Source organism: Equus quagga, chromosome 4 (genome assembly GCF_021613505.1).
Source record: "Equus quagga isolate Etosha38 chromosome 4, UCLA_HA_Equagga_1.0, whole genome shotgun sequence".
NCBI lineage: Eukaryota > Metazoa > Chordata > Mammalia > Perissodactyla > Equidae > Equus > Equus quagga.
In genome coordinates, this window is record NC_060270.1 from 24,824,077 (window position 1) to 24,849,385 (window position 25,309).

Below are 25,309 nucleotides of genomic sequence, written 5' to 3' on the forward strand. Positions count from 1 at the left end.
AAACATGTGACCTTGGCCAGAAATTCTCTGTGCCTCGGTTTCTTCATCTGTAAAATGGGGTTGATGGCTATATTAACTTCATAGGATTATTGTGAAGATTAAATGAGTTAATATGCATATAAACCTTTAGAAGGTTCTTGGTGTATGAAAAATATTCAATCATTATTGGCTATTTTTCTCAGTTTTTACTCATTTTCTTCTCAGCACCTATCTCGTGTTGAGAAACTTTAACCCCTAGTTATCTATTATTGTGTTGCTTGCCCCATTTTCTGTGTTGTCATGTTATTTCTCTCAGGGATGACTCTATTCTCCTTTGAGGCAGTATACATTGTATATGTGTCTGTACTCCTGAGACACCCACAGTGATAGGTATATGTTAGGGTGACCAGCCATCCAGTCTGCCTAGGATGACAGGCTTGCCAGGATGACAGGCTTGCCAGGACATGGGACTTTCTGTTTTAAAACCAGAGAAGTCCTGGGCATACCAGGACAGCTTATCCACCTTACATCTGGTAGTCACTTTGATACTGAATTCGGTTCATTTTGCCCATTGCACAGTGATGCCAATCACCGAGATGATGAGTTTGCAAAGAGAAAGGGTTTAATCACAGAGCAGCCAAGCGAGGAGGCAGGAGAACCAATCTCAAATCCACCTCCCGGAGAAATGGGGATCAGGGATGTTTATGGGATAAAGGTGTGGGGTGGTCTGAAGTGGGAATAGATGATTGGCGGTAAGGAGAAGGGAGGTAATTTATGATCTGCACAAGCGTAGTCAAGCTTCATGGCTTTTTCTAGGATGCATGTTCACAAAATGGTGGCTTTACTATGATCTGAGGGTGGAGTTTTCAGCTCCTTGACCTCAAAGGGTCACCTATGGGTCATCTAGCACAGGCCCAGTTGATGAGTCGGTGGTCTTAACCAGCCTTAACTGGCCAGGGAGTCAACTCTCAGTTCCTGAAAAACTCAAGCACCTGTTACCATGGTGACCCAGGCCGTCAGAGATGTTATCTGTAGGGTGGGTTTTAGTAATGCATCATCTAACCACTTTCACAAACAGACAACTGAGTATAGTTAACTGAGTATAGTTAAAGCAAGTTGAGCCCCGGTTTCAACTTCAGTTTTGCTTTTTATTTATCTCTTTTTAAAAATTTTTTTAAGATTTTTTATTTTTCCTTTTTCTCCCCAAAGCCCCCTGGTACATAGTTGTGTATTTTTAGTTATGGGTCCTTCTAGTTGTGGCATGTGGGATGCCACTTCAGCATGGCTTGATGAGCAGTACCATGTCCGCACCCAGGATTCAAACCAGCAAAACCCTGGGCCGCTGAAGCCAAGCACGCGAACATAACCACTCGGCCACGGGGCCGGCCCCTTATTTATCTCTTATTGCTTCCAAATTTAACTTGAAAGCAAGCTTGCTTTGGCTTTGCCACAAATTTTTATTTATTGGCTAGAAAATACAAAATCACAGCCTCTGGCTTTCTTTGGGGTTCCTTGAGGTTCCCTAACGTTTAAAGCGGAAAATTTGAGGGATTCCTGAAAAAAAAAACCTCTCCCGTCAGCTCTGGGTATATTTTCTAGAAATTAAGGACAACTGCATAAGAGCCTTCCTCAACCTGACCCACAGCCCCAGAGGTTTCCTCCTGTGGGTCATTTCCCACCTCTGCGGGTGTTTCCATCATGACTCTGAGTACTTGCTTCATTTGCTTTCCAGAATTGACGCACCTTTATTTAACTAAGTGGCAGAGCCTCTTTCCTCACACAGGGATCATCTGGTTTGGTGTGAATTCCCCAGGTGGGGCCAAAGGATTTTTCTTCCTTTTCCGCCTCAGCCCCACCCCCACCTCACCTGCTGTAGGATGGCATTTACCTTGGGCAGTTGCTGTTCAGACAGTGTAGGATCCATAGCCTCTCTTGGTATTCCTTAAAGCTGTGACACATTTGCTGAAGGCTTGCTCATCTGCAGTACAATCAAGAGGCTGGGTGAACAGCCTCTGAAAAGCTCCACCCCTGTGTATTAGTTTGCTAGGGCTGCTGTAACAAGGGATCACAAATTGGGTGCTTAAACAAAAGAAATGTATTGTCTCACAGTTCTAGAGGCTAGAAGTCCAAGATCAAGGTGTCAGCAGGGTTGGTTCCTTCTGAGGCATATGAGGGAGAATTGTTCCATGCCTGTCTTGTAACTTGTGGTGGTTTGCTGGCGATCTTTGGCATTCCTCGGCTTGTAGATACATCCCCGGATCTCTGCCTTCCCCTTCGCACAGTGTTCTCTTTTGGTGTGTGTCTGTCTCTTTAATGGGGTTCTTTTTGTAAGGACACTTTAGGGCCCCACCCTACTTTGCTATGACTTGGTCTTGACTAATTACATCTGCAATGACTGTGTTTCGAGGTCTCATTATTAGGTCCTGGGGGTTAGGACTTCAACATATGAATTTAGTGGGGGGACACAACACAATCTTTAACACCTCCATCTTCAGATGAGTCCCAAAACCTCCATGGAGACTGGAGGCCAATTCTCTGTGGGCAAAGTAAAGCAACACACCGTCCTTGCTCCCTAATCCTTTTCAATTCTCCACTCACTTTGCGTGTGACCCTGACTGTTTCTGCTGCCAGATTCACATCGTCACCAGCAACTACTTGTTCATCACTCTATAGGGCATTGTGCAACTAGAGGGATATTCAGAAATATACTGTACACCTGGGTCACCAGCTCTAAATCAAGGTATACCAAGAGATCTTTTTTAAGGGAAACCTGCTCAGGAAAAGTCATATCCGTGGCATAGGTGTAATAACTATTATAAAGGCAGTGGCTTGCATCCTGACAAATAATAATTACAAGTCGGTTGCCTTTTAAAATGATCTGGAGAATACCATGGTGTGTACAGACGTGGAGGAGTATGTGTGGGAGCGAGTGTGTGTGGGTGAAAGTAGTATGCATGCAGCAGCTTATGATAAACAAAATCAGGCTCCTCCCCAACCTTCCTGCAAGTAGTAAGCCTTCCCTGGGCACAGGGAATGGTCTGCATCTCCTCAGCCTGTGCCTGCTTCCTTCTGTCAGCTCCCTGAGTTGCTGACCCCTTCCCCTCCAAAGAGATAGCACTGTTCCAAAAGATAAACACCAGTAGTTACAAGGAACTTGGGGGAAAAGTTGAGCAAGTCTCCCAGTTATTGTCTCCCTGGCGTTCTCACATAGAAACCCAGAGATCTTTGTGGATGAGGTATTTCCGACTCTGGCGGTTAACTGCCTGAGATGTGGGGGCAATGATGGATCTTTGCGGTGGGAGGGGAGCGGATGGGGAATGAGGATTCTCGCTTGTCTCCTCACTTCTTTCCAGGGACGCCCCACCTCTGAGAAATCCCAGGGACGGAGGAGGCACCTAGCTAGTGCCCGCTGGTGCTGAGCTGCCAAGCAGGCTGCTAGCTTGCTGAGAGGCGGCGGGTGAGCTCGGCGCTCCGCTCCTCGGTGCCAGATCAGGGAGCTGTCGGCTCAGCGCCCACGCCCTGTGCTCCAGCTTTGGGCAGCCCCGGGTGGGCTGGGGGAAGGCGCGAAGCTCGGTCCGTGACTGCAGGTTGACTTTCCCTCCCTGTTGTTGCCGGCAGAACACATACACCAATGCTGACAAGCTCCTAGAAGCAGCGGAGCAGCTGGCCCAGACAGGGGAATGTGACCCCGAGGAGATCTACAAGGCAGCTCGACACCTGGAGGTGCGCATCCAAGACTTTGTGCGCAGGGTGGAGCAGCGGAAGCTTCTCCTGGACATGTCTGTCTCCTTCCACACGCACACCAAAGAGGTAAGGGGAGCTGGTGGAGACAGGGCATTGGCTGGGTTGATATGTTCTGGCCAGGGGCAGGTCCGTTTCCTGGTAAGATGGTCCCCAAGGTATGCCCAGTATCTTGGGGGTCTTAGGATTACTAGCTTCCTGATGGTGATGATATTAACAATTTGCTCCTGATAACCTGTATTTAGGTCTCAACCAAAATGCAGCAAAATTTCCTCCTCGTCCCTAGTGAGGAGGGGGTGGCAGAAGCAGGTGGCCTGGGGAGTCTGCTAGAGCGTTCAGTCTGCAGCTGGAGAAATTAGGGAATCCCTGGTATAGAAACTCACTGCGGGAGGAAACAGAAAACAGCAGAGACTCCCTCCCGTCTCATCCCTAATTTCTCTTGGTTGCTGTTTCCTGTCAAAAATCAGAGTCCTGCAGAACTTGATCATCTTTGCTATCAGCAAGGAACATACAGAGTTTGCAAATGTTTCGTATGTTTATTTATTTTTTTAAAACAAGGGATTCAATCTTTTTAATGAGGTCAGCCGCAGGGGCATGTTAAAGTGAATTGGTCCTCACCTTGCCTGATCGTGGAGTGGCGGCCAGCGAAGGAAGGGGGACCGAGGTGCCCTCCACACAGGAGGAGGCCAGCTGGGCTTAAACCTGGCCCTGAATAGTTCTCGAAGTGGAGACAGGAGAGGGGAGGTTGGATTACGTTCTGTTGTTGGCAAGGCAGAGGGGCCCTTAGAGAGGAGGAGGGTTGCAAACCGGTGATTGCCTTTCATTTCTGATTACTGTGGGCACTCTGAAATGGAGTAAGTGGCCAGTGAGGAGGCACACTTAGCGTCTTCTATAATACCACCCTTGGCAGATGGACTCCTTAGGTGTATGCATGCTTGTGTTCCCCCAGGAATTCATTTTAATGGAGTATTAATTAAGGTTTAATTGCTGCTCAGGAAAAGAAAAATTAACCCTACTTAATTAAGTTGATTTTTTGATATTTGAAATGCGTTAAGAAGCCTGGTTGTTACTACTTCACAGGCTTTTCTGGCACTTTGTGAGAATGAATGCGAAGCAGTGCAGCGCCTGTCAGAGACAAACCTGAAAAGATGATGTTTTCTAAACTGAGATTCCCCAGGCAGCTGAAGGGCTGGGGAGCTAGCCCCCTGACGCTGGCTCTGCTTCCTCTCCGTGGGACCCACAACCACTCTCTGATGAGTCTCTGTAAATCGAGGGGATTAGCTTTAATCCAGGTTTTCCTGCCTGGTTGTCTGCTTGCTTGTGGCTCACCCACTTCTTAATAATGGCCTCGAAAACCAAAGGCATGTGTATTCTCTTTTAATTATGATCCTGTGGGTGATGGAATGGAGTGTGAATAAATGGGAGTCATGTTCCTTGTGAGGGCTGTGGGGGTGCTGGCTCCCCAAGGAGTTGGTGGACAAGGTCAGTTTCCATGGAAATGCCACTCCTGAAAGGGCGACCATGGCTTCCAGGAAGCCTTTCTAGCCACATCTCCCACCTTCTCGACATGGAGCTAAAAGGCTGGGATTCTAGTCCAGATTCTGCTGCTACAGAACCATGTGAACTTGTGCAAATCACTATGTCCCTGGCCCTGGGCTCCCTCATCTATAAAATTATGCAGTTGGACTCAGTGGCTATAAGGCCTCTTATGGTTTTCATGTGAGTCCAAGATTCCTTTCTTTTTCTTCTCGTCTTCTTCTGTATTTGATATTGATAATAATAATAATTAATAATAATAGTAACTAAGCCTGGAGTAGTCCAGGTGATTTTTCTAGCCTAAGATTTAGTTCATGGTAAGCACTCAGTGTATATTAGGTAGTATTTTTTAAAATTTGGGTACCTACTACTTGCCAGACACGTATATCATCCTCATGTTAGTCTTATGATATAGATTTTATTAAACATATTTTCATGTGGGAAAACTAAGGCTCAGAAGGATCTCCGTCTGAGGTTACAGAGCTTCTCAGTAGCACAGCAGAGATGTTACCTGTGCTCCTCTCGAGTGCCCTGGGGCTCTTAACCACCAGCCCAGCTCACTGTCTTCCTTTTTTCCTCTTGAGTCTCCTCTGCTCTTCTTCCTTCTCCTTACTCTTCTATTTCCCCTTTACATTTTCAAACCCAAACACAGGGACTTGATGGGCAGGGCAGATCTTAGCTGAGAAGTGTAAAGTGTTACCAGGGTTGAGGGTGTGGGAGATGGGAATAGTCATTGTTAACCATGGTTTTCCAAGATTTCTCTCCAACCTTCTAAGCTTGGTCCTATTTGAACCTGAGACTTGCTCTCCCACAGACTCAGCTTATAGAAGCACATTCATGTGAAATAGTACTAAAGAGAGCAACTCGATACTAAGGCAGGGGAAGAAAGAGAGAGGGAACTATGATGTATTTAGCTTCTGCCATGTGCTAGACTATCTATCTATCTGTCTAATCACTAGCCATGAGAATTGTCATTTTTTATTCCAGTTTTGCAGATCAGAGAAATTAATAATTTGCCCAGAGTCTTATAGCTAGGATGTGGTAAATGTAGGAATTGATCTCAAGTCCTTCTGACTCCAAAGCCCATGCTTTTTCTTCTTTGCCATGTAGACTTGCATATAAAGGCCAGGAAATAGAGGCTGGGAGGAGTTTTCTCCAACAGGGAATTTATTCAAGCAAGCGGCTGTCAGGAAGTAGCATAGTCTCATTCCTTGGATCCCAAAATATGAGAGAAATTAGGAGCAGTCCTGCCTGGATGCAAAGGGGGTGTGTGACTGTGAGGATCTTTCGATTCAAGAGATGTACAGCTCTCAGATTCTGACTTTTTGTCAGGATGGAAAGAAAAGCATCATTTTGAGTGGCTGTCATGGAGGAGCTGTTCTTGGGGCCATCCAGCTGGACTTGCTATCTGCATGTTCCCTTTCAGTCACCTTCCTACTCCCAAACTAGTCTGTCCGAGGCCCCATTTAAGCAGGGTAGAGAATAAGACATATGTGTATGTTTGTACACACCTATGTATTGTGTATGCATATACATATATTTGCATGTGTATCTGTGCACACATACACATATGTGTGTTACACACACACATTAAGTACAGCGAGATCTTAGATGCCAGGGAGGTCTGATTTCCAGATCTAGATCTTCATTGGGTATGCTGTGTACCTTTGGGAAAATTACTTAATGTCTGTTACTTGGTGATAATGATGATGATGATGATTACAAAATCGAGTAGTAGAATGCTCACCTATTTTTTTCTTGACAATGGGAGGCTAGTCATTTCTCCTAAAAAAGAAAAGAAGGCAAAAGCCCATTCTATCACATTTTTGACCTACTCTAGTTCTCTGACTTGAACTCTACAGGTAATATAAGTAAAGACAGGCGGGGTGGGGAATCTGAACTGCCCATGGGAGCTTTCCTCACCTGTATAGCAGGTAGAAGTGGATTATTAGGTAGGCAGAAGTGAGCATCCTTGGATGATCTAATGAAGAAGGACCTCCTGTGGTTTGATCTTTCTGTATTCTATTTAATACCTCTCAAGATGCACTCCCTTTCAAACCTTGCTAAGTGTGGGTCCTATTTGATCCTAGGTCAATTAACTCTTGACTCCTTCATCTTGACTCTATAGTCCAACTTCTGGCTTTTTTACTCCAGGCAAGATTAGTGGCCAAGTCTACTAGTGTGCAAGTCTCTTAGGGAATTTTGAGTTGGTATGGTTGTTTTTCTCTCTTATGGTAAATAGAGTGAATGGAAGGATGATCTTCTGCTCAGTTTTGTTAAAATGGCCTTGGGTGGTATTGAGTTTGCTGATAAATATTGTCATAGATCCTTCCTGCCTAGTTATGGTTGCCTCCTTCCTTCCTTCTTTCTCCCTTTTTCTTTCTTTCTTCCTACCTACCTACAATCATTTGCTGAATTTTTGCATTAGTGCCAATGCATAATAGAAAATCATTATAGGATGTAATTTTGAAGGAATTAAAGCCCCCTTTATAGGAGATTTCTGAGCAGGAACTAAATATCTATCTTCATAAATTATTTAACCTAGACTTCCTATGACTCCCCAGGCTAAAGTTCATAATTTTACTTTTCCCACTTCCTACATCAAAAGATTTACTCTAATTAGGATCATAGAGGAAACAGAAGGAAGATACAAAAAACATATCCTCCAGGCTCATTTCTCCTGCAGACTGAAGAGTCTGCTTAATTCTATTGGCCCTGCTTTGTGAATTCTTGGCGACCATAGGAATCTGGAGGGTTAAACTTTCTAACCATTTCATTGCAGTTTTATTCATAATCTTGAATAATTAGGAACCATCTAAATATCTCATGTTGGGTAATTCATTAAACAAATCATAGTTCAACTTTATAGTGAAATATTATGCAGTCATTACAAATCACCTTGTCAAAGATCATTAATGGCATGAGAAAGGACTTGTGATATAATATATAAAAACTGTATGTCCAGCATGACCGCAATTTCAATCACACACAAAATAAAGCCTAGAAAGAAATATACAAAGAAGTTAAGAATGTTATGGGTGATTTAATTTTCCTTTGCATATTTTTTTGTTTTGTAAGTTTTCTTCAGTGATATTTTTCAGTTGAACAGGGATGTTATTTTACAAAAAAAAAAAAAAAATCCTTTTTATCCCTACTTAGAAGAGGTACACAATACAAAGAGGTGACAAACATGTCCTTGGGACCTTCTTATGCATCCAGAGCCTCAGCTATGAGTACAAATTATGCTGAACTTTCAAATATCTTCTTTTTGCCTGGGTACAAGAGGGCAGCTGGCTGTTTGCTGGTCTAGAGAGCTAGGGAGGATATAGGAAGAAGCATTTACCCAAGTCTTCATTTTCTTTGTCCAGCGAAAAGTCGTTTGTAGCAAGTGTCATCTGCTCTGTAGAGATTGTCCAGACAGGCTTTTCTTTCCTTGCTGTGTTTCCATGGAAATGCTGCAATTGCTGGGCTTTCAAAATATCCATTTTTAGATATTTTTGTAGTAATAACATGAGAGTCAAATGAACTAAGGAGTGTGGCCAAAATAATCAACCTCAGCTCTTTATTAGACAGCTTAATTAAATGCCCATTTCCATTTGTTTGTAACCTTGTGAAATCACTCTTCCATGCTATTTCCTGCTCAAATAGGTACGATCACACGTACACACTCCGCAGACACATGTGCACGTGTTCTTGTACCCACCCACTGTAGAACCACAACTAAATCAGTCTTCACAAGGGGTGATGGCCTCAAGAACACAACAACTTCACCCTCTCTTTCACTTACCAAACTGTCATAATGTTTATCTAAGAAATAAAAGCTGGTAGTTGATGCCAAAGAAAAACGATCTCTTCAAAATGAGAAAGGGGCGGTTCACGCTGTGGAACTCGTGTCCTTTCAGTATCTCTAGGGGTGAGTCAATTGTGTCAGCACGGTGGCTGCCAGAGCCACACAAATGGAGCAGCCAATCAGCAGCAGAAGATGATGGAGTAAACTTACCTCTTTCCTCAACCGCTCATCCATAAGCTTCATTATTTCTACACACCTCCTGGTTTCTCCCTCTCTTGCTCTCCTTTCCTACCATTTTCATTTATTCCTTTCTCAGGCTGCCCCAGTCTGCAAGCAGGATAGGGTCCACGGGCTGGCCCTGCCTGAACTCACTGGTTTCACTACTAAACTAACCTTACACAGGGCACTGAAAGGCTCCCTTCACTTTCCCCCTGCCAAGGTTCTAGAAATTCTCAAATTAGGCCCATTCTTTTGGATGTAGGTATTTTGGGCCACAACCACGTATATTCTCTGAGAGAAAGAGCACATAAAGCCATGTAAGTGCGTATTTCAGCATGGACCAAGTAATCATTGCCAAGCAGAGAGCAGAACTCTGAAAGAATGGGTCACAGGACAGCTGCGTTTGATCAAGAAGAGGGGATCTAGAAATGGCTGAAACATGAGATTCTTTCTGGTGAGCAGGTGGGTTGATGGAGAAGGTACAGTGCTAACATGTTAGACTCTAGATAAGCAGAGGGTAAAGAGGATTATCCTAGGGAGAGAAACCAAAATGAAGAACAGAAGAAAAAAACGTGTAGTTCTGCTACAAAACTACCTTATTCACTCACGATTTTACCTACTAGGCCATTATTGGCTTGTGGTAGCCTGAAGTGAGAGATCATTCTGACTGGGTCTCATTGACTGCCTGATAATTAGTAAATTAGTAATAGAAGTGGCTCTCTGATTTGGATTCTTTTCAAAGCAGTGTAGGCATGCTCTTCAGGAGTAAGTCATTTGGGCACATACACGGAAGGAAACCTACAAGACATTCAGATAGTAGGCAAGTTACAGCCTAAGAAATGGAATATTGACCCTTACTCATAGTTTAATGACACTAATGTTTATTTCTGTCCACTTTTGCCTCCAAGGTGCTTATTCAAAATTATGAGCCTGCAATTTAAATTTGCTGCCACCAGGAGGTGACTGTGTGCATGTGGTCTCATGGGATTTCAAGTGGCTCGCTACTCAAGCTTTCCAGGTTATTAATAGTATCTTAACTTGTTATCCTCAAACTGGTGCTAAACTCTCTGGACTTTGGATGTCTTGGTGTCAAAGCTGTGACTGCAGTTTTTCAGTGTAGAGAGGCATTTCTGTTGCTGCCCTCTTCTTTACTTCAGCTTCTGAAGAGAAACCATAGCATGTAAGAGCTGCAAGGGAGTTTAGAGGCAAGCTAGAGAAACCCCCCACACATGTACACATATACGCATTTCATTTTAAATATGAAGTAATTGAAGTAAGATAGTTTTCCCATGGTCACAGAAGTAGCTAGATAAGGGCAGAATCAAGAATTGTCCCCAGTAAATGTCAATTCAGTTCAAGAATTCCTTTCCCTCTGGGTTTTTTGCTTGTTGGTGGGTTTATTTGTTTGGTTTTACAGGAAGAAAATCAGAGAAAGATGTCACTAACGCTTTGTCTGTGGTGCTGTAATCCCGTTCCCTATCTGGGACAAATTTGCTTCCGTCACTGGCAGTTTTAGTTGGCATTTTATCCTCTTGAAGGTAGACCACCACTTCCTTTCCTTATCTGGCTGCTGACCCCTGGGCTTAGCTGCATCGAGTGTTATACTTGGTTGTTTTTCTCTTAGCTGATTTGCCTTAGCAGTAGGTTTTAACTCTACCTTAGACAAGAGTTTCTTATAGTTCAGTAGCATATATGAACAGAAATTTGAGAACTCAGTTTCAGTTCACTAATCACAGAATATTTGGGGGGAGGACACGTTTTCTAATGAGAGTGACTTCAGAGGCCAGTGTGTCTCCTTGGATGCCCTAGTCTTTCCCTAGTCTTTTTGTTTGTACCACTGACCCCTCATTTTTGTTTGGCGGTTTTTGTCTCTGACTGTCCCTGCAGTGTAGCTGCATGAGGAGGGAGTGTGGTGAGCCAGGTGGGTTTCCTCAGAAAGGAATGATGCCGACTTTCTTCCCTAGACCTCCACAAGTTTTTATTAAGGAGAAAAAAAGGACCTCCAAGCTATGAAGCCATTAACATAGCTTCGGGATGGTACTGAGAACAAAATTATCTTGAATACAGTAAAATCCTCAAGATACCTGTAAGCCTGTCACCTATCACTCTTATTCCTGTAACAGCGAGTGCCAGCCTTACCCTACTCAGTCTTCAGTCTCAATGTCTGTCCCCCATGAGACATCGAGTTTGTTTAGATGATCTGCTCCATGTCCACAATTTCCATCTCTCTCTCTTCACGTCGTCTTTTCTTCGCTTTGCGTTTTTTCCCCCAGAAATGTCTAGATTTTCCTGTCTCTAGGTTTCCCTTAGACATCCCAAGACAAAGCTGCAAAATCAGAAAAGAGAAGCCCAGCCCAACCTAGCATATTGAAGAACCAAATCCAGTGTTGATATTTTACCAATTCCAAAATGAAGTGGTACTTCAAACTATCCCTCTGCCTTCTAGTGGGAACTAGAGATGGCTTGCATCAAAAATATCTTTGAAATATAATAATAGCTAGCACTTACTGTATGCCAGGCACTGTTATATATATCAGGCACTTGGTATATATATCACTTAGAAACAGTGCCTGGCATGTAGTAAGTGCCATATGTGTGTATGTATGTATGTGTATGTATATATATAACTTATTTTTGTGTGTATACATGCATATATATATATCAACTTAGTAATCTTTACAACTCCGTGGGGGTAAGCACTATTATTATCCTCATTTTACTGATAAGGAAAACTGACGTGCAGAGAGAGTAGGTTACTTACCCAAGATTATATAGCTAATATGTGGTAGAACTGGGGTTTGAAACTCTTAACTACTATGCTATATTGCCTCTCCCTGCAATAATTTTTGAGAATCCATTCTTTCTCTTTTTATTGTTTTGCTGATTCAGCCTGAGCTAATATCTGTTGCCAATCTTCCTCTCTCATTTTTTTTTCCTCCCCAAAGCCCCAGTACATAGTTGTATATTCTAGTTGTAAGTCCTTCTAGTTCTTCCTTGTGAGCTGCCAGCACAGCACGGCTACTGACAGACGAGTGATGTGGTTCTGCAACCAGGAACCAAACCGTAGGCCACCAAAGCAGAGTGTGGTGAACTTTTTAACTACTAGGCCATCAGGGCTGGCTCAAGAATTCATTATCTCTTAACCAGGGAATTCAGCACACTTGGAAAATGGTTTTACTTTCTAGACAAAACTACAGCCAGAAAGGATGAAATGACATTAAGCTATAGTAACCAATATCCTGAACTTCCTGGTTTAATAGTGATTTGAAATAAGTACAATTCATACTTGTAGGAATATGTGTCCCAGTTTATATGGTCTGGAAAACTTGTTTTATGTTTTTATAACAAAAAACTTAGTTGTAAAAAAAAAAAAGCTGAACTACTTACAACAGATTACAAGCTGCTAAATGATAGGGACACTGAGTAGTAATAATTTGTATTCCATCTAACAGTCATCACGATGCTGTAAGCTTATTAATAATGCTGTATGTTTGTTTAGAGCATTAATAATAAGTAAATCATTCCATCCTCATAATCCTTGAAGTGAGCAGGGCAGTTCTTATTCTCATTTTGTAGATTAGGAGACTGAGGCTCAGAGAGATTCTCACCTGTCCAAGGGGGCATTCCTTATATCCTCCCCCCTTATTTGCTACCTCCAGGGCTTGTTACTCTTGTTAACCCAACCTCTTCTGCACATTAGGGGCCTCCCCTGTCTAAAGAACAAAGAACAACTTGTCTGAAATCTGAAGACTATTTTTATCTCTCTTTATTGTTTCTTTTCTTATCTCTTGTTGTAAAGACCATACCATGATTTACCATACCGAGAACCAACTAGCTGACGTGATATTCTCGAGGTGGATATTTATCCATGTTTTTAACGTGGAAGACTTAAAGAATGTTAGAACCAGAAGGGAACTAACCATTTTATTTTATGTTTTCCCCAACCTGTTTACACATGAAGTCATGGAGATCAAAGGGTATAGTGATTTGCTCAAAGGTACCGTGAGTTATGGGAAGAAGAGGAGCCAAAATCTACATCTTCTGACTCTATCAATTTTCGCTCTGTACTGGCTTTTGTCCTGGTAGAGCCCTAAGCTTATCTTTTCTTCCAGCCAGGTGAAGATTCCTGGTTTCTAAGCAAATATCAGACTCATCTTTCCCTCCATCATTTATGAAAATGCTCAATAAGGGTAATCATAATGGAATATGGTAGCAAGCCAGTGGAGACCTATTTTCAGTATGAGGAAGAAGTATCAATAAATGAATTTCTAGTAATTCGATTCGACTCCTCATTTCAAGTGCTTATTCTGTTCAAAACACTATACTTAGTTCTTTTAAGTTGTCTGACCAGTAATATCATCCTGACTGCATTTCATCATCTTGAATGTCATGGAGGAATATCTCATACTTATATTGAAATTAAGATAAGCTACATTTTTAGCATTCAACTTTCTAACCAACCTAGCAATCCTGAAAAGAACAAAATAATTTAGCATAACACGTATTTTCTTAATTAATCTTATTTTGTTCTTGTTGAGCATCACATTCTTTTTTGCATATTTGCAAAATCATGATACATCTCTAGGAATCAGTGTCCAGCTGCCTGGAAGAAGTGTGCAGAGCCCTCCTTTCTGAAAGATGAAATATCTGTCCATCACCAGTCTCCTGTTCATCCTAGTCTCCCAAGATGAATGATCTCCCTGTTCTAAGACTAAAAGTTTCCCTAAACCACAAGGAAGTTAAGCCAAGGATGGTTCCCATCCATAGGGAATGTTGACCCTAGTGGAGTAAACCTAGCAGAGATGAGTAATGAATATAAATATGGGAACATGAACTGACCCATAGATGTGCTGATGAGAAGGACAGTCTGACATTGCACTGACTGGTTGATGGTAGGTTGGGTCACCCCAATCTGACTCTCTTGTCCTTACCCCAGCCCTGGCCTCTCCTATCTGCCCTGAGTGGAGTCTCTGCTCTCTCCCCAACAGTTGTGGACATGGATGGAAGACCTTCAGAAGGAGATGCTAGAGGATGTCTGTGCAGACTCAGTGGATGCGGTCCAGGAACTGATCAAGCAGTTCCAGCAGCAGCAGACCGCCACTCTGGATGCAACGCTCAACGTTATCAAGGAAGGCGAAGACCTTATTCAGCAGCTCAGGTCAGCGTCTCCCTCCCTGGGGGAGCCCAGCGAGGCCAGGTCAGCATGGGCAGTGCTTTCCAGTGGGAAATGCCTTGGACTAGACACGAGATAAGTCATGTCCCAGTCTTGGCTCAGCCACAACCAGCTTTGTGGTCTTGTGTGAGCTTCAGTTTCTCCATCTGTCAGATATAAAAATGCCTGCCTCATACTCAACTTAAGTTTAGATTGAAATAGTAAATGGAAAATCTCAAAAGTTCCAAAGCATTTTTTATCATTCATGATGATATTCAGCAATCAATAAGTAATGTATACAAAAATTAACAACATTCAACAAAAGATAAATAACATTTTCATTAAGAATTATGGCATATTTGGTCACGTGGAGAAATAGCCATTCTGGAATACAGTGTTACAGTCATGTGTCACTTAATGATGGGGATATGTTCTGAGAAATGTGTCATTAGGCAATTTCCTCATTGTGCAAACATCATAGAGTGTACTTACACAAACCTAGATGATATAGCCTGCTACACACCTAGGCTAAATGGTACTGATCTTATGGGACCACTATCATATATGCAGTCTGTCATTATGTGTGCATGACTATATTTGGCGTCTGATCTCAGGATGAACTCTGAACTCCATGGCCCCAGTCGGCAGCCAAAAATGGTTGGCTTTGGCCCCATGAGAATGTAAAGAGTGTGTGATGTTGTCCCATTCTACTCTATTACCCACTCGTGACCTTTCCTACCGTTCCTTGCTGCCCAGGAAATAAAACTCCTTCGGTATGAACCTAAACTAATGTAACTGAGAAGGAAAACCTGTCTAAACCTTATCTTCATTTAGAATCATCCACACCATCACCTCCTTTCTGTTGGCATCAATATCTAGTTTTCTGTGCCTGTCAAGGGCATTGGCTCCTCAGATCAAGTGTCATGAGGCCTTGAGCAAGCCCTCAGCAACCAGCCCTGTGCCCAGGTGCTGTATAAATAGGATTTGATGGTGCTAATGATGTCTGCCCTCAGGGACTTGTTCCTATCCCAAAATCACTGAGTGCTGGGACCTCTGCCAGCTCCGGACAGAAATAATCTCATCAACAAGTCCCAGGCCAACCCTGGGGCCTGAGGGAATTATTTGAGCTGAGAGGGCTTTTTTCCCCCCACACCAGTTGTCCAATTAAATAAACAATGAGAACTTACCTTTAGACGGCCCTGGCATGTGTTTCTGTTGAAAATTAATCATTTCTATTCCAAACATGCACCTGAGATGTTCTGAGTCCTCCTGTTGCATACTAACAAGATAGCCTCTTTCCCTTCTTCACCCAATTCATCTTCATGAATATATAATACATGACAGTTTTGTCTGCCTACCTGGGAAACTCCACTGTTATTTGCTTCTGAAGAAAATTCCAAATAGTGGCAATCACTTAACCTCTCTGGGCCTCAGCTGCTTCGCCTGTGTAATTAAGGGATTCACTCTAGGAGCTCTGTCAGCTCTAGAATTTTGTGATGGCTTTGTGTTTTCTCTCCAAATACTTTAACAAGCTTGGCTGGCTTCACTCTCTGTGGGGCTGGGTCTATGGAGATGCCACTTGCTCTTACCAACAGCCAACCTTGCACAATGCCTACGGGCTGCAGGCTGCTCAGGGATGGTGGAGGCAGTGATGTGCCTGATGCCTGTTCTACAAGTTTAAGTGCCATGGAGTTCACAGGGGACCGTAGGCGTGTGACCAAGAACCACTGCTGACCATTCATTCCCCCACTAGCCTGGCTCCAGCCCAGACTCTCCTCCCTGATATCAAGAGCAGCCAAAGAGAAAAATAAGTACATGGTGCCTAGTGGGCACTTGCAGGATGCCTGACACGCACCGGAGCACACATCTTCTCCAGGTCTCCGCGACTCTTGGAGCACTCAGCACTGAAGTTCCTCAGCAGTTTTTGCATCATCTCTGTGATTCCTAGGGAGGATGACACTGACATAGGTGCCGTACAAAATGGTCAGAAATCATTCTCTTCCTCTGAAAGCTGTGTGATAGAGAAAGACTGAGAGGAGCAATCAAAAAGAATGATATCCTCCCAGCAGCAAAGTCCTCAACAGATGCCTAAAGCATAGTGTTGACTACACGTCTTCTGTTCTTTTCATAATTTGGGGCATCCATGCAGTGGAGTTTCATACCCAAATAGACCAGGGAGAGAAGGTAGGGATTGGGAGCTTTCTGAGTGACAGGAGAGGCTCTTGACAAACTGGCCTTAAGCTCCCTTCAGAAACAGACAGTGTGAGCTCAGATGCTATTACTTCTGAGAAAAACGCAGGCTAAAAGGACCGATTTTCAGAAAGCCTGCTGATGAGAGGATTCAAAACTAATGATTTTCCCCTTGTCCTCTGACTTAAATTGTATAAGAAACCAAGACATCACAAGATAATGAATATGCCTGTTTATTTCAAGTTTGGGGCTCTAGCTTACTCAAGGTCCTATAGAATCTAAACTTCTTAATCTCCACAGTTTTCCTGCTATGATGATCTCTTTGGAGGTGTCACCACACGTCACTCTTCTGAGCAGGTCAATATGTTTATCTCTTGATTCCCCTCTATAACGTGTCACCTCCCCCTGCTACTTTTGAATGGACTCCCTGCTCAGAAAACGCACCCCTCCCGTCTCCTTGGCTGGATTCATCCTTTTCTTCAATGCCCAAATCAGAACTCATCTTCTTGAAACGTTGTTGTTGTCCCAGCCTCTTGTGTCCTACCTTCTACGCTCCCCAACTGTGCCTGTGCCCCAGTCACACTTGACACTTCACTTGCGTCCTTTCAGGATTAACAGTCATTTGTACAACACGTTCCTGCTTACAGAGCACGTTCACACGCACCATCTTATTTAACAGCAAACCGTGAAGTGAGCAGGGCAGGGATTATTAAGTCCATTTTCTAGGAGGCAACTGGGGCTCAGGGAGGCGATTTCCCAAGGGCACCAGGCGTGTATGTCAGAGCAAGGACTTAATCTGGGCTTGCAGCCTCCAGGTCCCATGCTTTCCTAACTACAACTTGAAGCCTGTGTAATAACACCAGCCCATAACTTGGGCATAGTATTATAAAGTGGATGAATAATTTTGGCAGCTGTGATCTCATTTTAACAATGATCCTGTGAGGTAGAACTAGGAAGGGTTTTTTTACATGCCTCTAATTTGTCTGCTCTTATGCGTTGTGATTAATGTGTCTAGTCTTATGCATGTGTATGTGTGTGTATTAAAACTACGCGTATTAGACTAAGTATGTGTATGGAACTATTCCATTTCTCTAATATTTTATGCTTTGTAGAGCTCTTTCCCATATGTTATTTCATTTGACCCCTTTCCCAAACTTGTCTAAGGAATAGGAGAGCAGCTAGTCTCAGAGCTACCATGCTGTGAACCCCAAAGAGGATGCATGTGTCTTTGGTTCGCCTACCGAGCAGATAGTGCCAGGCTCAAAGTAGGAGTCTGATAAACGTCTGTTGATTGAATGACTCAACTGATTCACAGCTGCCTTGCTCAGATGAGGAAGGCCCCCTGCTCCTCTGTCACTTTTAACATGGCCAGGCCCCTCCCCTCTTTTCTCCCACTCTGCCACAGGGACTCGGCTGTGTCCAACAACAAGACGCCCCACAGTAGCTCCATCAGCCACATTGAATCAGTCCTGCAGCAGCTGGACGACGCCCAGGTGCAGATGGAGGAGCTGTTCCACGAGCGGAAGATCAAGCTGGACATCTTCCTGCAGCTGCGCATCTTTGAGCAGTATACCATCGAGGTAGAGGTTGGGGAGGAGTGTGGTGGGAGGTAGGGGGGATCATGGAGAGTGCTGGGGAGGCCTGCAGAATGCCTGCTTCCTGGCCAGGGCACTGCCCCAGGACCTGGGAAAGGAGTGTTGGGCAGTAGCCTGAGGGAATTAGAGGGGATTATGCATTAAGGATACATTTTTAGAAATCAACAAATTCACATTCCACCATGTCATATTCCTTCTGTCCCTCTCACCCCTACTACCAAGCAGAGCTCCTCTCTTCCACTTTCTGTCCAGGGATGACTTCATTGAGAAGGTTTTGTTGGTATTCATTGGTGCTTTGGTTCCTGAAAGACTGTGGAGTTGCCTGTTTGGTGATGGAGGTAGAGTCGTTGGATTCTATAGCTTCATGAGTAGGGAGGTGTTAAACTTAGGAAGCCTCCTCAGCTGATGACTGTAGATCAGGGATTAGATGAAATCACACAGCAGCCAGGGAGTCAGGAGCCACAAGAAGGAAGACCTGTATCCTCAGTTTGCTTTATGCTCATTAAAAGTCAGTCTGTGCGAAGGCCATGTGTTGGTTCATCTCATAGGTTCATCAGTTCCTTCTGGGAAGGTCCACACTGGGTGTTCTGGTATATTTATGTCCCCTTGGTGACATGCCTGCCCCGCATAATATCTACCTTTTATTATTTTCCATTATGAATCAATAATTAAAGCCAGGCCAGTAGAGTTTCTGGGGTATAAAGATTATCTAGCACCTAAAGCGCATTGTCCTTTTCAGGGACGGCGAAGGGTTAAATTAAAGGCAGTCTTCTCTTTGCAGCTGGCTGATGTGGTGTAAGGGAAAGGCAATTCTCCATCCACCATTTTTTTAAACTTTCTTTAGCATTCCAGCCATCTCCTCTGAGTTGTGACTTCTGAGTGTCTGGGACTAATCTTCCCAACAGTATCTGTGGAAACGTCCATGGATCTGGTTTGGAAGGAAAATGAGGTGTTTTTTTTTTAGCGTTGAAAGCACCACTATCCCAATCCCAAACCCGTGGAGGACCAGAACACTGTCCTGGCAGCAGCTACCCTTTTCTTCAATCCTGAGACCAAGATGTTTTGTATCGAAAATCGGAAATGTTAAGAAAAGTAGTCCTAAGGCAGTCCTTCTATCCCTCGCTGTCTTATGACCCTTCTCTTCTTATAAACACCTCTACCCCTGCCTCCCTGGAAGCCACTGCAATTTCTTGCATAAAGATCTCATCTTCTAAAAGGTACCTTCTGGGCTGTTGCTGGAACAAAGGAAAAGATAAGTCTTTAAATCTAGATCTCGATTATCCTTCCAACTTATTCCATAACTTTAGAAGAATTTATTTATAAGTAGTATAACAAGTTGTAGATTTAATACAAGTAGCATTAAAACATATATTGAAAGACCAGTTAAAATGCCAGTGGAAAATTAGCGATATTGGCATGTAGTGAAGAGGGAATGTGGTGGGGATTCACTGCATAAAGGTGGGCTGACGAAGGCAATAAAGAAGGAAAGAGGATGTGAATTATTGTTCTTTGGTAATTGGGAGTTCTTTGGTAATCACAAAGATAGGTAGCGGTTACATTTAACTGCAGTGATGGAGGCCCCAGGCATTCCCACTATCCATCCTGGCTCTACTTTACCCACCCAGAGTAAGTACAGCCATGGGGAAGTTATGTTAGCAGGAATGCTGTTGTATTCCTTATTTACTCCCCTGTCACTCCAGGTCCACATCAAAAACTGCTCAAGGGGAAGGAAACAATCTGAGGTGTTGGATGTTAAAGTTTTAATTGATTAGATGGCGGTGGTTTTGAGGTCAGGGTTCCTGGTTTGTTTGAGAATGGGTCAGTTGGTTTCACTTTGCCATGGCCTGCACTCCTGACATCAGCTGGGGGCATCGCTAGGGGTGTTTGCCTGCAGTGATTGTGGGAAAATCCATTTCTACTCCTGAAAAACAACCCAAAGTGTATGCAAAAAAATCCTTAAAACAGAAAGCTGACCCTGAACCAAATACTTTAAAATTGGTTCCTATTTAAATGGTGCAGTAGGGGAGCTTGATATTTAAATTGTAGGATTTGCATTCTCCAGCCTTTCTCTTTTCCAAAAATTCCCCCTCCTGCCCTGAATACCAGACAACAACTCGGACAGCTTGCTTTGCAGCCGAGCAGGGGCGGGGGAGATAGTGTGAAGGCCTAATACAATGAGTGGGATAAACATAGTGATTTGGATTCTGCACCCTCTGGTTTAGGCAGCGACATCCAGGTTTTAGAAGGAGTCTTGTTCCCCATTTTGGGTGTGGCCCAAAGCTTGGGGAAATGCTGCATTTCATCTAGATAGAAATGGAAATCCTGCCAAACCTATGGAAAAGTTCTACATCAAGTCAGGTCGTCAGAAGTTATTTTTGAGGGTGATGAGATTATTTCAAATACCAGCTAGTGTTTCACTGTCGGGATGAAGGGCAAACATCTAGAGAAGATTCAGAGTGTGAAACGGAGGGTGGCTTCTGTAATGAGAGACCTGTCGGAGCTGACAGAAGCCAGGGCACGGGCTGCCATTGCAGGACCTGCAGCTGTGGTTTCCTTCCCTACGGGAAGGAATTTGATAGACATATTCGGAATTCCTGGGGATTACTGACAACCCGAGCAGGCCTGCTCTCCTGACATCTGGGGAATCTAAGCATGACTCCTTAGCCATATCACTGATGGCTGAGACGGGCTAATGAATTTAAACATTAAGATAATACAGGAGTTGCTGCACCTTTTACAGTCTCCTTTTACTCAATAATAACGGTATATATGGTGCCCACAGTGTAACCTGGGATGAGGTCATAGGACACCTCCACTAACAGTGAAACTTAGCCCAAATATATCAGGCAAATGTTGAAAACCAGGAGTGTAGCTTCATTCCTGACATACCTTCTTAGTCTCCATGGAGAGCAGACAAAGCGACCCATAATGGAACATGATATTCTGTAAGGTTTTCTCCTAGAGGTTCAGCCTCCTTCTATGAAAGACATTTTATATGAAATGGTTATGATAGAAGAGACACTTCACCAAATGCAAATAATGTTTATTTTGTGGTGGTAAGAATATGGATAATTTTTTCTTGTTTTTGATGCTTCCGTGCATTTCAAGTTTTCTACAATTAATCAGAATGATCAGAAAGAAACAAAAAATATTTGTAGAAGCAAGAACAGGCCAGTGGTCTCCAAACTCTTTTGATTATGCACTCTCTCAATAAAATATTTTTGAACTTGAAACCCCCATAAATGCATATGTATTAGTTTATAAATTATATACATGTTCTACTATCACTGACTAATAATCTCTAAAGTCAGTGTGCCCTTAGCCTAAAGTTTAGCTTTTTCATTAGAAGTTGTGGTTCCATATTTCAAATAGTCTTCTCGATAATTTCCAATTATTTTTTTGGCCTGGTTCCTTGACAGATCTGATTAGATTGTCATTGTTTCTTCACTCTGTCATGTGGCTGACAAAGAGTTCAACGTTCCCTTGTGCTTTCGTGATTAGTATTATCTTCAAACTGCAGTTTCTTTGAGGAAACTTGTTAAGCCATGTGTCTCTTTGTGAAGGTTAGTTTAAACTAGATAATACATAAATCCATTTCATTGGGCACATGAAAAGAGCAATAATTTGAAATACGCTGAAAGCAACTGAACAAATGAGCCACAGACTGCCCCTCTACATTGCGCTGCTCCCACCTTCCCCGAGGAACGCTCTCCTACCACCCCATCTGCCGTGTGGTCCGAGTGGGACTCCAGCCTCATTCTACTAGTGAAAGTCTAGGTAAACTTCATGTGTTTTTATTGGGTTAATCAAATATGTGTGCATATAATACATATACACGTGTGCATATTTATAAGCAGAGAATTTTCCTCTCTGTTATCAATGGATCATCTTGGGCATCCCCTGGGGTGGGCATACCCACGTTGGACAGTACTAGAAATGACACCAAGAAAGTACTCTAAACAGGGAACTTTATGAAAAATGGGCCAGAGTTATGGTCTTTCTTTTAAGTCTCTGACTCTATAATTACAATCAAAGTTTGCTCAAAGCACCTGAAATTTAAATCTGTGTAATTAACCTGAGTAAGGAATGGAATACCAACTATAAATCTGTGGGACTCGCATCAGGACAAGTTGGGGTCAGGCTGAGGCTGGGAACAAATGGCCTTCAAGGAGGAAAATTCCACCTAGAGGAGAGAAAGCTGATGGAACTTGCTGGTGGTCTCGGCTCTGCAGTTGGTTGTATGCAGGGGCCCTTAGCTTTTTCTCTTGGAAGGAGATTACTCATTCAGTCAGCCTTCTACCTGATAGAAATTCAACTCAATAAACCTTTAGTGAGCACCTACTGTGTTCCAAAAACTATGTTGGGCATTGAGGATACAAAGAGTCCCTGACGTTAGGGGGCTAGTTGGGGAGAAACACGGAAACAGAACATCATACAAGTGATAATTCCGTAACAGAGAGAGCCTCACCATTTGACGAGAACACTGAAGCAGAAATGCTTAGTCAGGCTGCCCACAGAAGGCCTCCTGATGAGATTATACCTGGAGGATGGGTAAAAGTTGGTGGCCAGGATTTGGCATCCCTGGAGGCTGCTGTCCAGCCTCTACCAGAATATCTTCAGAGCCCAGAAGCGAGAAGGAGTGGGGAGATGGGAGGAAGGCAGAAAGAGGAGGGAGCTCAGGATTTCATTACTGTGTTGAACCAAAATCTCTACCCTTCTACATTTCGGTCCTAGTTCTGCTCTCTGGAAAAATAGAACAAATCTGTTTTTCTTATATTTAGCAGCCTTAGAAATACTTGAAAATGGTCATCATAAGCTTCTTTTCCTTTATCCGAAAAATATTGAGATTATATAAGTTATTTCTGCAGTCCATTCAGACTCTAAAAATTATTTCTCTTTATTGTCAGTTCTTCTCTATGGTACCTATCCCCAGTTTATTCAGCTCTTTCTGCATGTGTCATGGTTTCCAGACAACTCTCCTGGCTGCCCTCTGCTGAAGGGATGCTAGTTAGCCATGCCGGCTTACATACCCGCACCTGGGTGGGCGTGTTCAGGACACTGGCTCTCTCCCACTGCGGCCCAGGAGACGGGAGCCTTTTCAGTGACCTCATCGCCTGTCTTTAAAAAAAAAAAACCCAAAAGGATTATTCACACAGCTTTACTACTCTGGCAAGTCACCTGTTTTCAGTAAATGATGAAAGATCCGTGATGGAAACTTTCATTTCAGTCTGTCATGATGTGGTTCTGGGGCTGTGGACCTGAAGCCAGCTTACATTACCAGGGCTCTGATGCTGTGTGCTTCTCGTTTCTGGATGCAGGGGATTCGGTAGGAGGAAGCAGATATAAGCTCCAGCACTAGGTATTTAGCTTACTTGGGAGAAAAAGCATTCTGACACTCAAGCATTGATAAGTTAGCGGAAGGAATGAACACTGTGTGTTGTAGGAGCTCTTCAACAAAGGGGAGAGAAAAACAGAATAGATTTCCACAAGTCTCAAAACGATTAAGAGGCAAAGAGATGGACAAAATAACCTTAAGATACACTCAAGATCAGTCATGATTATATCAAAGATCTCAGTTTTAATCATGATGATAAGAAAAGAACAATAAATTGGTCGTAAAAATTATTCAAGAATCTAAATTATCCAACTGGAATAGAAATTAGATGCTGAACATTGGAACTCATCAATTACAACATGTTGCAATATGCTTTTATGTTACTCTGCCAAAAATTAAAAACAACCAAGTGGATTTTTTTACTGCCAAGTCCTTCTGTTTTTCCAGAAAATTCTTGTGATATCCCCAAAGGTCTTTATATAGCTATGTAAATAAATATTTTAACTCCTTAGGCAGATTATTTATATTTCTAAAATAGCAGGAAATGCTATATCTTTAAAATAATCTATATCAGAATTCACTAATCTCATCATTTTATAAATTAAGAGAAAATATCTTTCCATTAGACAAGAATAAATGACTATGACAATTGAGTTTATTTTAGTTTCACAGTGGTACCCTGTATCAATATACAAACCCGTTAGAGATAAAATAGCTCTTCCTGTGCAACGAGACTCTCCTTAGATGCAATATGTCTTTCCCTATCATCCAACACTTGTAGGTCAGTGGAAAATATTTAGCTTTCATTTTTCTCATCTTAATAAAGATAGTGGCATCATAAAACAGAGATGCTTGTTTTGCAATTGATAGCTCGTGTATTTCAGAGCATCCCACCACAAGGAAATGCCTTGGACCCTTCCTTCCCGCTGTTAGTTGGAATGAGATTGGACCTTAATGTATATATGTTACGTATATGTGTATATATACACAAATATATTACATATACATACATACACACACCCCCTGCACACACCCATTTGCTGAGGGCAGTATAGTGCAGTCATTGAGTATGCAGTATTTCGAGTTAGACTGCCTAAGTTTGAAACCTGTGTCACCACCTGTACTAATTGTGTGACCTTAGGCAAGTCACTTACTCAGTTTCCTCATCTGAGAAGTGGGGATGAGAATAATAATTCCTAGCCCATAGGGTTATTAAGGATTTAATGAGTTAACACATAGAATATTTTTAGCAAAGCTCCTGGCGCTTAATAAATGCTTAATGCATTGTAATCGGCATTGCTATTATTATTATTATATTCACAATATTTATATATATATATATTTGCTTCCAGATTTTATGCAGTTAAACCTCCCATCTTGTTCTCTCCCACTGTTTCTCTCTGAATGTGTTACTGAGTCACACTGGGCAATCCCTGGGTGTTCATGCCACTGCTGTGAGAACCAAAGGCATTTCCTCTTGCAATACAGAGACTCTCCCACACAGAGGGCAGCTCGTACTTCTCTCTGCTGCAGCTTTCATCCTGCTGTTCACACCCTAATACTAGATTGCAGCTGTGTCTCCTGTTCATGACAGAGGCCCCTAGGGGACCAGAGAATTCTAGGTAGGTTAACATTACCTTATACTGAATAATCTGGCAGGGTCCATTTAAAAAATTTACCAAACTCTTAAACAAAAATATCCTACTGGGGAAGGCTGTGTGTTTTCTCACAAGGGTGAATTATTCCTGGCATTTATATACAGCCACAAGCAC

General features: G+C 42.9%; 1 protein-coding gene across 14 annotated transcripts in view; it reads left to right on the forward strand.

Moving 5' to 3' along the window:
* Nucleotides 1–25,309, forward strand: part of KALRN (kalirin RhoGEF kinase) — a 637,395-nt gene that overhangs the window by 315,314 nt on the left and 296,772 nt on the right. For 12 of the 14 annotated variants that reach the window (XM_046658061.1, XM_046658067.1, XM_046658063.1 and 9 more), the window contains 3 exons: nt 3,598–3,789; nt 14,254–14,462; nt 18,013–18,187. In XM_046658061.1, coding sequence (XP_046514017.1) covers nt 3,598–3,789; nt 14,254–14,462; nt 18,013–18,187 — 576 coding nt within the window. The remainder of the gene's footprint in view (nt 1–3,597; nt 3,790–14,253; nt 14,463–18,012; nt 18,188–25,309) is intronic. The other 2 variants (XM_046658065.1, XM_046658068.1) reach the window with 1 other exon arrangement.